At 30.5% G+C, this 13617-nt stretch overlaps 1 protein-coding gene across 1 annotated transcript; it reads right to left on the bottom strand.

The window, feature by feature from the left end:
• Positions 1-413: 413 nt before the first annotated feature.
• LOC137920310 (MYG1 exonuclease) lies at positions 414-8331 on the bottom strand. The gene is made up of 4 exons (XM_068763605.1): positions 8217-8331; positions 6389-6639; positions 3858-4424; positions 414-634 (listed from the first exon to the last, which is right to left on the bottom strand). Exons 1-4 carry the CDS (start codon positions 8316-8318, stop codon positions 469-471), a joined length of 1086 nt encoding a protein of 361 aa, XP_068619706.1. The 5' UTR covers positions 8319-8331; the 3' UTR covers positions 414-468.
• Between the last annotated feature and the right edge of the window lie 5286 nt (positions 8332-13617).

The following is a 13617-nucleotide window of genomic DNA, read 5'->3' on the forward strand; positions in this document are numbered from 1 at the left end:
AAAGTATTTTTTTAATTAGGATTACATAATATTAATTATTGTTTATTATCTGTCCCTACAGACATTGTTCTACTAAATGTTATTGTGCCAATTGATTACTTTATACAGGGTTATTGGAAATGAATATAAAAGCTTTAGTTTTTTAAGTGACAAATGAGATATACATTCACTACAGCTTTTACATATAACCAATCTTCTTATATATTGCAAAACTACCTTCTTTTTTAAACCATGTCACTTCCATTAGATCTTATAATTATATGATTTTAACAGATTCGTAAATAAAACACAATATCTATACCAAACATTTTATTTTTGATTTTAAATTACATTGCGAAGCAAGTTATGTGATTGCACGTGAAATAACCCAACAACATGGTACAGAGTTTAACAAAATGAAAACATTTAGCACCATAATTGTATTAGTTATTAAGGTAAGATTTATTCCAGCGCCATGATTGTTGTCTATCATACATCTGCTTCTAAGCTCGCTACAGCCATTTGTATTGCTCCCTCTCTTGACTCATTGCCACCGATAAAGCCATTGCTATGGCAGAAGATACAACCCTTTATACCGGCCACTTCACTTAACAATTCATCTCTAATACCGCGCCAGTTCTTATGCAAAGGTTTCCTGAAACAAATATTGAAAACTTTAAAAGTTATTATATCAAACTTATCACCTACTGAATATGCTGCTTTCTTAACAAACTAACAATAGCAATGCGCGTCTTACAACATACATTATTATTTTCCTGTCCAAAGCATTGTTTCGAACAAATCAATGTTTGAAATTAATAGCGGAATATACGTCATAGCTATCTCAAATTGGAAAAAATGTAGTATATCTATGACTTTATGTGTAATTAGTGTATATATTACATCCTTATACTAAAGTATGTATTTATAAGTAATTTATTTAACAAGTATTTGTAATGTATATAATATGTTCAAATATTTAACACTTATGGAAAATTATACATCTGCCTCCCTAATTATCTCTGCACAATCTTGACTGGTAGAGAATGCCAATAAGGCATGAAGTCCGACTTTATACAAGTTGTAAAGAGTACATAAAAATAAATATAGAAAAACTAGTTGAACCATGTATAGGACACTAACACACGCTTTTATGAGTGATATCCCCTGTTATTTATTCCAAATTACACTAAATTTCTATAATGGTTGTCTATTATGGTTTATAATTAGTAAGAACCATACTTTTACATAATTTATTGTAGAATTGTTAATATTTTAGTAATCAATGTTGTTTTACATATGAGGTTTAGTATCTTTATATCACGGGGACCGGAAAGTAAGGTCACTTTCTTAACTTATATTCACACGACTACATTTTTAACAAGTTTTTATTTCTAATCAAAAATATATTCAACTTCGTTATCAACAACCTTTTGCCATCTAGTATATAAATTTTCAATGCCGAAGCGGTAAAAATCAATCGGTTTTTCTGTGATATATGTAGACAGAAACGACAATATTTTCCAGTCCCCTTAATATATTAAGTGTCATTACTAATTAAAATGACCCACGTTTGTTTTTCAGCATGGAGCCTTTAACTAGTTTGAGAGCGTTCTTTATATGCTAAACATTTGCTAGTAGGATATAAAATACTCCTGGACAGAGGTTACTATTTGTATAGCCATAATAGAGTTTTGGAAATTATATGTGAAGCAGCTAGTCTGTCAGTAACAAGAGCATAGAAAAGACTAAAAAGTAAAGACCTTGGAATTTTATGGAAGAAGGCCGATTAGTACAACAAAAGTCTTATTTTACTCTGAAAACAGCTTTTTGAATGTACACTTACAATGTATGACAAACAATATAGAATCTTTGCAGGTATGGTAAGGTGTCTTGTCTTGTCTACTGTTCCTTTGGATATATAAACATACCCTAAGTCTAGACAACTTAGGTATGCAATCTTGTTAATAAAATAACTAAGAATAAAATCATAGTGAATTTGTCTAGTATAACAGTGAAATCTCTATACCATAAGGGTTTTAGACCTGCCGAGTGTGAACAATTGCTAATTTCAAGCATTAGTAGGATTATTTATAATTAATTAGGTTGATAGAGAAATTTGGTTAGTGTAGATGAAATGCCAATGTATTGCAAGGTGACCTCCATAAACCTGCTATGAATAGTCAGCGCAAAGCACTGTACCCCACCTCTCTATAGATAGCGGTAGACCTGACACTTGCATGGTGTAATCATAACAAATAATACAATATTTAGAGTTTTTTTTAAATAAAATATATGTACTATAATGTACACACCTTGTACATTTTAATACAAAGAGGAAATATTTATAACAATTACAATTTTGACAATGGCCATCAGTTTTACCTGATAAATCTTATAGACCAGGGGTGGCCAAACTGCGGCTCTGAACAATTATTTTTGGCTACGATTGATTGTTGAATTATTACAATATTTAAATTTATACAACCTATGTCAGCTGCTGGGAAATCGAAACAAATTACTGGTGTGAATAATTATTATTATTATCCAACCATAAAATTAGCGAAATCAAAACCACCAAGCAGGTGGTTTTGATTTCGCTAATTAGGTATTATATAATTAGGTACGCTAATTAGGTATTATATAATTAGGTATTATAAGGAGTACTGTCATATACATGTGCCGTTGTATGTAACTTCAATACACTATTTTTGTTTAAATAAGTTTAAAAAATATGATTTTTGTAAAAAAAAGAGTTGGCAAAAGAATTCTAATTTTGAAAAATGGCATGCACTATCAAAGAGCTTGGCAGCACCTGTTATAGACAATATGTGTGGATTATTATCATTTGAGTCATAGTAAGTTTACAATTGGATATAGACTGTTTGAAAGTGGTCTGCAACCCACATCTTCAAATGACTTTGTAGACAACAAAGTCCACCTTGCTAGTCTATGGTCTCTACTCCAGAATCATAGGCGCCCGCGATCATGTGGCTTGCTCATTGCCGATTCATGCGTAAATAATACTGAATAGCATTTTGAACTTATGCCTCAAAGTTTTATATTTATTTGACTTTGGTTAAGGTTCATGCTTAAAAAGCGATTAGTTAAATTATATAGATATTATATTTTAGGATACAATGATTATATACACCTTTTGGTTGGCGTCCTTTCGTTTTTAGTTTTTTTTTTAACTTGTGATTTCGCATAATTAGTACTAATTTTCACTGTGCGTCGTTAGATTTTCAAAATTGCTTTGCTTCGAGTCTAAATTTTTTTAAAGATGGCAACACTCTGTATCTAATTGCGCCATGCGATAAAACTCGGGGATTCCCTTTCTTATATATAAATTCAACGCAGTTTTAATACAGTTTTATTTTCACTTTGTTTTGCTAATTTCAAGAGTTCAGTTACACATAGTATGTTGTTTCCTTTTTTTAAAAAGGGAATAATAAATTTACATTAAGTTTTACGCGTTGTTTGTGGTTACAAAAAAGTTTAATAAATTAGCAGTGGTATTATTATTTTTTACACATACTTGTAATATTAAGTTAATAGTAATATTATAATAGTTTATTTTGTTGTAATTTTATACGTTTTTTTGTATGTATGTTATAAAATTTTATATTATTTTTTTTGTTTAAATGCATACTTTGTTTAATTTTCTTTATAAATAGTTGTATTTTCGTAACCTTGAAACCTATCTTCGATCTTTATATGGTTTGCTACAGAAAATCTTAATTTACTTTTTTCGGAACATAACCACAAGGTAAAGTGAGTTGTTGGTGAGTTATATTGTTATAATTGAAGAGAAACCAGCATATCTGTGAACGATGGTTTCTTTCAATGATAAAATTACAAGAACAATAAAAACTTACCTCAAAACAAAACTGACAGGATCTATAGGCACCGCTTGTACCCTCCACGATTTTGGTTTATCGTTAAAAATGATATATTTGATTTGATCACCCAGCTCGAGTTCTGCTTCCAAATCAAACAAGTGTTCCTTCCACGGAAATCTCTCGGTGAACTCTAGTATCTCACCCGTTTTGTGCACTTCAAAACGTTTATCTATAGCGGATTTCACAAAATCTCTTGCTGGTAACCAAATTGATATAGAATAGTCAATAATATATAGAAATTCCTCCAAAACCATTTCCATGGCCTTTTTGAAAATTTCATCAGAATCAATTCTTTGGTCGCTGTTCCATTCCGGGTTCAACCTGCGCACTCTGGCACTTAAGTGTGTACGAATTTTATATGCTGGCTCCTCTTTCGTCATGGGCACACCATTATCTATACCGTCTATCTCTTCTATTAAGTTTTCGTAGACTTTTTTATAGATAACTTTGACATCATCATCAGTTAGAGGAGTATGTTTTGATTCCCTTGTACGAATTATTCTTTCACCATAATAGGCATATATGAGGCCTGCTGAACTGAGCCTGAAAATAGCAATAACAGATAACATTAAAGTACCATCTATAATAAATGAAAAATTGAAGAGAGAAAACTTTAAATTTTGTTTGGAATCATGAGTTTTGGTATGGCTATGGTTAATGTAGTGTTCATAAAATTAGTATGTTTATATGTTTCTACAATAATCCTTAAACATATAAATGTGAACATATACATATATAATGACTAAAAATTTTATTATATAAAAATCTTTCTGTAAATAAATTCCTATAATTTTCAAGTGCTAATAAAATTTTAAAATTAATTGCGTTACAACTATCAATGTTGGCGACTGGATCATTTAAAACTTAGTTATATTTTTGTTTTTTATTATTTTTATATTGAGTTTTTTTCACTATGCAGTTTTGTCTTGTTCATTTGTTGTTATTGTTTTGTAAAATTATGATTGAATTACCACCATTATTTTCATTTATTTAATTCATTTATACAGTCAACATACTCGCCAACATTCGTGATCTAAGTATTGTGAGAGAAATAACAAAAAAAAGTAGTTTTAGTTTATATCTGGATCTTCACAGGTCTGTTTAAATTACTTATAGAATTGTAGCTTTCAGTTGATGCTTTTATGTATATATAATATATGGGAACCTTATCCAGTTCTGGTTTCTATCAAATTGGGCTCTACTATTCTTCCCATGCACAAGTATTCACTGAAAGTTAAGTGAATTAAATCTAATCCAATTTTTTTTTATTCATACTGGCTGTTACAAGCACTTGAATTGTTGATCAACATAAAACGTCGACATTATTATCCCTAAAAGAGGCTAGAACCAGCTCGGAAGGTAGTCCTGCTGAGAACAGCCCACAGAATACTCAACAGTGGGTCTATTTAAATTTGGTTTTACAGAGAGTCCATGATAATAATTAGCCTTTTAAGTGAGCATCAACATTTAATTCCATATAATAACATCAATATAGTATTTTTAGACAGAATAATATACTTTTTTCAATGTTTTTAATAAATAATTTAAATTTCTCCAGCAGTATATCTGAAATTGTTTGTAGAATTTTATTGAACATTGGAATACCTTGTGTCATATATGAATTATTTAAGACGAAAACTAGGAGTATACAGCTCCTTTTAATTCCTATTAACATGTGTCTATCACAATTTTTTTAAATAATTTAAATATTTTTGTCAACAAACAAAACATTATTATAGATATAGTGCGAGGCAACATAAAAATACCAAATTTAATATACATTTCTAGCAAAGAATCCCGAATAATAATATAAATAAATGACATGAAAGTTAAGTAGCTGTATCATATTTGTAATATGGGGAGGACCATGTCCAGTGGATGTCTACGCCTGTAATGATAATTATGAACTTCTTAAAAATGGATCTACATAATATCAAAGTATTTACTTATACAAGCACTGTTTTGCAACTAATTAACAGGTCCAAAGTATAGATGTTTTTAATATCAATCTAAAACACTGTTGTTAAACTTGCAAGAACAAGTCACTTGGCATTTTGCACTCTGGATTAATTGCAATACATATGTGCTGTCCATAAGAAGTTTGCAACCTAAGATAAATATGTACAGGTGGTCCTATGGCAGAATAGTAACGTAGAAATTAATAGGAAGGGGTGGTAGCTTTGTTATTTCTGCAGCTTTTTAATCATAATGTCAAATTGGATAGGCGAGCAAGACATGTTCGCATGAAATCGTATTTAAAGGCCAATGATTTGTATGCAAGTGCGCATCATCAGTTAGTTGATCCTTCTTGTTAAAATAAAAAACTTAATGCTCCTGTCTATTGAGTAGAAGTCACATTATGTTTAGAAAGTTTTATGTTAAGGCACAAGACATGAGTAATTTATTTATATATTACTAGGTCCAAGCTAGAAATAGCCCGAAGTCTGACAAAGCTGTAAAGACCAGAAAGACCAAAAATGCCGGACAACAATTTAATACATACTCACTTGATCTTATACTTGTCTCCTAACTCTGGTCTCAATGTACTTAATGTCTCATTGAACTCTATTTGGTGATGGTCGTACAGTTTCTTATCATGGTCAAATTTGGCACCGACATCAACAACTATGTCGCAAGTCTTCAACTTTTCCATGTCTCTTGTGCGAACAATTTCTGCGTCTTTGTACTCAGGGAGTCTCTTGAGCATGCAGCAGGCAAGGACCTCATCGCAATGGAACATGCCATCATGTGTACCAATCTGAAAATATTGAAAAATTTATATTAAACTACCTGTTCTTTCCATCCTATGCATGGCCCATATTACCTTTTGTGAATATAATTTTATAAAATCCATTCTTGGTAATTTTTTATTATAAAAAAAATAATCCTGCAAAATTTTATACTTATAGGAGCTTACGTTTGAAAATATGCATTTTACTAAAATTACACATTTAAACAGATTTAAAAAATGTAACAGATGGGCATAATAACAAATAACAATAAATAAGTAAAACATAAGTAGATAGATATAATTATATACTGTACACACAAAATTGTTAAATTAAGAAAATACAGGGCAGCCATAATAAAGTTCATTTTTTTTAAATAACAGAGCATTCCATGGGTTTATTCATAAGGGTGATTCAAACAGGGTTTGTGTTATTTGGTCAGCCATTTCTGAGCAATTTAGCCACCATGGAGGTTGAATGAAAAATGTGTCCAAGAAAAGTTATATTGAAGTACGGTGAATGAGTTGTTACCACAAAGTCTTTAAGGGAGACATCTCAAGCAGAGCATTTGGAATTTTTCCAAAAAAAATTGTTGAATCAAACTCAGTTCCAGTAGCAACTTGTTTTCTGAAAACCTTCAGCAATTGGACAAAGGTTCCTGAAGATGTGCAGTACACCTTGGCAATGTAATTTTCAATAAATGAATCAGATTTATTCCTTTGTTTCATTATATATATATTTTTTTTTTTTTCATAGCACTACATATATATTTTTTGTTACTTTCAATAGTGAACTTTATCATGGCCAACTTTATATATCCATTACTGATTAAGCAAGAACCAAGACCTTGTTAAAAAAATTTAAATGTTGTTTAAAATAGAATAAGTCAAAATCTACTTTATAACAATTCTGCTAAAAATGTATACATTGGCTTAGAAGTTTAGGGAAGTTGTAGAAAGTACAATAAGGTTGAAACAATTATAACTAATGAAACAAAAAAAACCTAATGATTTGATAAACTTTTTAGGTTATTAGGTTTCTCATATATTAACATAGGACCATGTGTAATGCTATAATAAAATAAAAAACAAGTCAATTTAAACTACTAGTTGTTTTTTGTACATCAAGATACATTTAAACAATAAATAACATAAAATAGGTAAAGGAAATACAAAAGAATCTCTTATAATAGCGATTTTTTTTTCAAATAATAGTTCATTGGTAATTATTTCAGCATGGGCGATTACATATCAAAAATGTATGCCTGCCATATTGTTCAGATTTTTACTTGGTTTTATACTACTAAATGTTTCTATGAGATTTTACAAGTTGCTTAAAAACTTTAGACATTATTACAAATAACCTTTCATATATTAAAATTCTTTGGTAGAGTTTACTGCTAGAGGATCAATAAAATGATTTTGAATTTTCCATGCGTTACCTTTTAAAATATGTTAATTGGTTGTGAAAGATTTAATTTGATTTACAAGAAATTAAAACTTACATGTGGAAACTATTGGCGTGGCTTTGGTTCATAATTTCAACAATGGTCTTAATTCTTATTATACTTGGGAAAAGCTGTTAAGTTATCCAAAAAAATGCACACCTTCATGTTTTTGGAATAAGGCCGATTAATTACAATATAACCTGAAGTTTGATACTCAATATTTACAAAACTACTAATATTTTTCACAATTCTCCTAAACATCACACCATAACCTTAAAATAATGATTTTAGACTAACAGGATTATAAACATATTGGACGGAAATGGATTATTATTCCACTTTCATGTTTAGTGAAAAATATTAAAATTAAATTTATAAAAGTAATATTTAAAAAAAAATCATTATTTCTTAATATTCTCTGTGTGTAGTTGAAATTAAAAAAATATAATTTCTAATGTAATAAATATTAGTATTGCCATCTGTCGGTGTTCTTAGTATATTTTTAAGCACTGTGACTGTTAATGACCAATAGATGACACTGGGTACGCAATTCTAAGTTAAGAATTAAATTTTATAAGAGTGAGAGAATAAGTGAGACATACACCTGAATTTAAGTGAACCATAAAAGTGTTGTAGTTATAAAGTTTTATAGTACATAGCCTCTGGCAACACTTGAGATGTTACGCCCAAGAAAAAAAGATTGCCCCCTGTAGGTTGTTAGCAAAATTAAACGTATTTATTATTTAGAAATGAATAAAAAAATAAATATGCCTTGGTGATTAGGCTAGTGTAATGTGTACATATCTTAATCCATTCAAGTTAGTCTATTCACCCTATAGTGACAAAACATTGAATGCTGGTCACTGGAGTTAATTTTATACAATTTTTGTCGGAATAAATAATTAAAAGGTTTTTAGAATAAGAAACTAGTACCATTGACTTGGTTTACGTTCTATGGTCACGTTCTCGTTGTATCAAGAGTTAAAAAAAATCGTATACAATGTATTAATATCATTTCAATGCTTAAATATATCATCAATCATTGATCGTGGGTAGATTACTTCATAGATTTTATAATGTATTCATCTATGGACGACGGACTTTAAAATATCTATTGTGTGGTCAAGGATTTCATAAAGCACGCACTGTCTATGGAAAATATAATAGACATTCAAAATGTCAAACTTTTTGGCGGGAATAAATTTTAATGTTGGCTATGGTATTTTACGCATTAATTTGATTTAAATTAATTTTTCATTATTGTTTTATAAAAAAATGGCTGTTAATAGACATTTTAGTTAAAATAACATTACGATATCTTATCCTACAATCGAGGAAGTGCGATATATATGAATATAAAATATTAATACTAACGAACCGACTTCCTTAAGGATTGATTAGTCTTCACCGATAGAGTTTTTCTGATGCTGTATTTCCTATGGTAAAAGAATATTCAAATATAATTGGAGATTAAATTGAAGATGAACTGAAATTCGTTTATGGTGGTCACTATTGTATCTTTTGTCACTCTTCTTCGGTTCTCTAAATGTTCATCAATTATAAAAAGTTTTATGGAACGTGTATTTCAAAGAATCAACTTTACTTCCAATATTTGTTTTATAACTGTCATAATATCTTAATTATTATACAAAGAAATAAACTAGCGCCGGTAAAACATACTCCTGTACTTTTGGCCTATTCGGCAAACTTACAGTCGCTCAACGACCCTTTGAAAGGGATGTACTCTGGATTTATTATGTCGTCGTGTTACCAGCTTAACGGTTTTTTATAGGATATACTTTGGAGAGTGCTCGAAGGCTCTTTTCGAACTGATTTAGCATCTCCAATCCTTTATCGGACTACCAGGCGCAGGCAAAAGTTTCATCCATACGTTGTTAACATTCCCATAATTCGAACTAAACGGTTTGACAGCTCGTTTTTGGTGAGAGTCGCTAAGATTTGAAACGACCTACCTGTGTCTATTTTTTCTAATTAGTTGAACTCTGGAGCCTTTAAGAGTAGAGTGAGCAGGTTTCTTTTGGATGGGCGTGTACCACCTTCGTCTTGACGTGTAGGACAAACGATTATTCAATTACAACTGTATAAAAAAAGATTGAATAAAAAATTAGGAGATATGTAGACAAACGAAGTGGTGGTAGTGGGCACAAAGCGCGCAGAAGGTAGGCTTAAAACACTATAGCACGCTTTCCGCTCCAAAATTGAACGCCATACGGCTGAAATACTGACAATGATAACGCGAGGAATAGTTTTCTTTTTTAGTTTTCATTATGATTGCATTTAATCAAACAAAATGTAAAACTATATTTATAATTATCTAAAAGCCACTTAAAAAAACAGAGTTGATATTCTTTCGTAATTTCGCATTATAAAATATATTAAATTAGTTTTTTTTTAAAAATTATCGCTGTCGAAAATTGAATATGGAACGTTCGTTTTATTGTATAATAACATATTCAAACGACTGAAAACTTTTTCGTGTTGTATTTTTATCAGGCAGGAAAGAAATCCAAGACGCTATTTTTTTTTCTAACGCGTGTATCAAATAATTGAAATATTTATGGTCATTAAGAGTTTTGGGCTGTGATGGATTTAAAGTACTAACTACTACTAACTTTTAAAGAAATGAATGTTTAGTTCATTCAAGTATTATTCAATTCAATATATTGAATGTACAGCGCATCCTGTCTAAAAAATCAAAAGTTTCAGAATTAATAAATAACGTAATTGCTTAAAAAAAAGCTTTTTAAAATTTGACTTACCACAAAAAGCTTTAATGTTTTACACTTAGTTTCAATTACCTTGAATAACCCTGAAATATGTTACATTATTTTTTTAATTATTTTGGAATGCGATGAGCCTATAGCTTCTGCCAGTACCAAGTTTTCAAGGACAGATAAAAAAGAGTAATAAATTTCAAGAAATTTTAAAGTTTTTGTTACTATATTATCATAAAATTATTTATTCTATACCATGCATGGTAATGTAAGGTATATATGTCATACATTAGTTGACATAAAATGAGCTATACATATTCACTTCTTTAAAGATTTGTAAATTATTACATATATCGGCAAAATTTCTTACGTATCATCTAATCTATAAAATTAATTTATTAATAAACATTACATAGCTTTTTTTTAATTTCAGAACATTAAAGATTGCGAGTATATTTAATGTTGTAATCCCGTAGCAACAAATATACAGTATAAGTCGCCATGTTTAATAAGATATACCATTAACAAAATAAAAGTTTTCGAGGTATTTTTCTTGCGCTACCGAAATAAAAACTGATTGATACGTGTTTAGTTTACCGATGAACCATCTTCGACTCCGTATCCAAGTTTGGGCAACGATAAAATGCTTCTAGTGATGTCGATACACTTAACTATCGATATATTTTACCATAAAAGCACGATTCGATAGGTATTTGTCGTAAGTATGTACAGTTTTAAAATGACCAAACTAGTTACTTTATAGTATCCACGTGAGGATATTTTTCTTTTCATTTTTAAGGCATTCTGTTTTAGACTAAACTTCGCCTCGAAATTGAAAAGTTAACAGACTGTTATGTTAAGAGAGTTTGAGACCTGTTAGCGGAAGAATCGTAATAACTTCTCTTTAATTAAGAATTTTTTTGCTATATGTATGTCTATATATATCATGTATATATAGCATACAGATATCCACTGCAAGGCATAGGTCTCCACCAAAAGATTGCTACAATTACCTTGTCCTGATCCATCCAACATCCAACAACTCCCCGCGACCTTAATTATGTCGTGGGTCCAACCAGTAGGAGGCCTACCAGGTCTACCGACTCATGGTCGCCACTCTGGAACCTTTTCGGCCCCAACGACCCTCGGCTTATCGAGCCACACGTCAAATTTGAAAAAACGCTTTGGACAAGCAATTATTCGATTTACGATTACGATTAGAAAAAAAAATATCATATGCTATTGTATATATCGACAATAGCATATGATATTTTTTTTTCTATAAAATTTACAAACCTGCCTATTGTGATTTTTGTTCCAACTTGAATTTGCTTTATAAAAAATGTATGACATTAATTCCATTGCACATTGAATAAAAAGGATAAATAAATATTAAAAGAAAGAACGGTCAGGAAACGAAATGGGAAGAAGAAATCCGTTTCAACTTAGGGTCATATTAGACGAAGAAGCAGAGAATGGAGCTTATCAGGAGACAGCTGGAAGAGGGCTTTGACAAAAGGCACGCTGAATTGCGAGATGTACTCCATTACTGAGGGTCGTGACTCCACCCCACTCTTTTATCTTCAATCTTATCTTACAGATGATAAGCTTCTCAAAATTTCTTCTTCCCTTGCAGCCATTAAGACCAAAGTCTTCAAGGACTCTTTGTAGGTAAATAGATAGAAGTCTCGTAGTCTAAACCTTCGTTCGTTTAGCTGTCCAGGTGATGCGGAGTATTCTTTTTCAGCACAAAACCTTGAAAGTACCCACGCGTTACATTTCAGCGTCCATGTCTCAGCCTCATTGACGAAGATAGAAGAATCCAAGATCTTAAAGAACTTCTGCATCGTTATTTTGATTGAAGAGCGGATTAATAAAAGCCTTAGTATTATGCAATGTTGTTTTTTAATTATAAATTTCTCTGAACATGAACGAAACTTATTTTAATAAAATAATATACTTTTTTACTAATATATAATTCTTATAATTTTATGAAGCAACAGTCAAAATAATCAGTTATACGTCAAAAAAGTAAGGCTATGAAGCTGGTTTCTTAACGACATTGTCATGAATACATGAGCAATAAAAAACATTGTTTATATGTATTTTGTAAAAGTAATCTATATGTATATGAGCGGCGGTAGTCCAGTGGAAGAGGATTGAGACTTGCCGTTGTAGATCTAAGGTTTGATTCCCAAGACACAGTGTTATATAATCCACACTTTGGGAATTAATGTGAATGGGCAGCAGTGTTGTCTGCGTACCATAATACCACGATTCGATCGCCAACCCTGTCAAAGTGATTATGATATATCCCCCATAGATATCTATGGTGAGCGCCTTGCAGTGTGCGTCTATGGTTGTAACGACGACGACGAATTAATATTTAAAAATAAATCCATAATTTTCTTGGTCACGCCCTAACTTTACATGGATTTATGACAACTTTACCGATTTCATTGAAATTGTTTTAATAAGTTTCATATGGAAAAAAAAATTCAGTAAGGCGCGCATTTGCAACGTCGATAACTAAATAGCACGAGCATTGATTGCGTGCTTGAGGCATCAATTTTGAAAATTCAAGTTTTCACATCGCGAATTATATTTCGTCTGTTCTCTTATTAGATAAACATAAACATTATATATTTATCCCTCCGAAAATATTTATTTAAGGTGTTTTTATATTATTATTTTCCCTCGCAATTTGATTTTATATTTTGTTTTATTATTATTACGGTTATGAGGTAGAGAATATCTTCGGCATTGGGTTCACCGTTATACATTAAATGTAAAAAAATATTATAAATAATTAAATAAATAAATAA

This window comes from Battus philenor, unplaced genomic scaffold (genome assembly GCF_028537555.1).
Source record: "Battus philenor isolate CCGP_79_NKW_IND1 unplaced genomic scaffold, ilBatPhil1.0.hap1 SCAF_18, whole genome shotgun sequence".
Taxonomy (NCBI): Eukaryota; Metazoa; Arthropoda; class Insecta; order Lepidoptera; family Papilionidae; genus Battus; species Battus philenor.

What these genes read in the sequence shown, in the direction of transcription:
- LOC137920310 (XM_068763605.1), bottom strand. Translation starts at nt 8,318, where the DNA reads ATGTTTAGGAGAATTGTGAAAAATATTAGTAGTTTTGTAAATATTGAG. An exon ending in CTTATTCCAAAAACATGAAG is followed by an intron (nt 6,640 to 8,216) that starts GTGTGCATTTTT and finishes CAATATTTTCAG; the next exon opens with ATTGGTACACATGATGGCAT. An exon ending in GGAGACAAGTATAAGATCAA is followed by an intron (nt 4,425 to 6,388) that starts GTGAGTATGTAT and finishes TGCTATTTTCAG; the next exon opens with GCTCAGTTCAGCAGGCCTCA.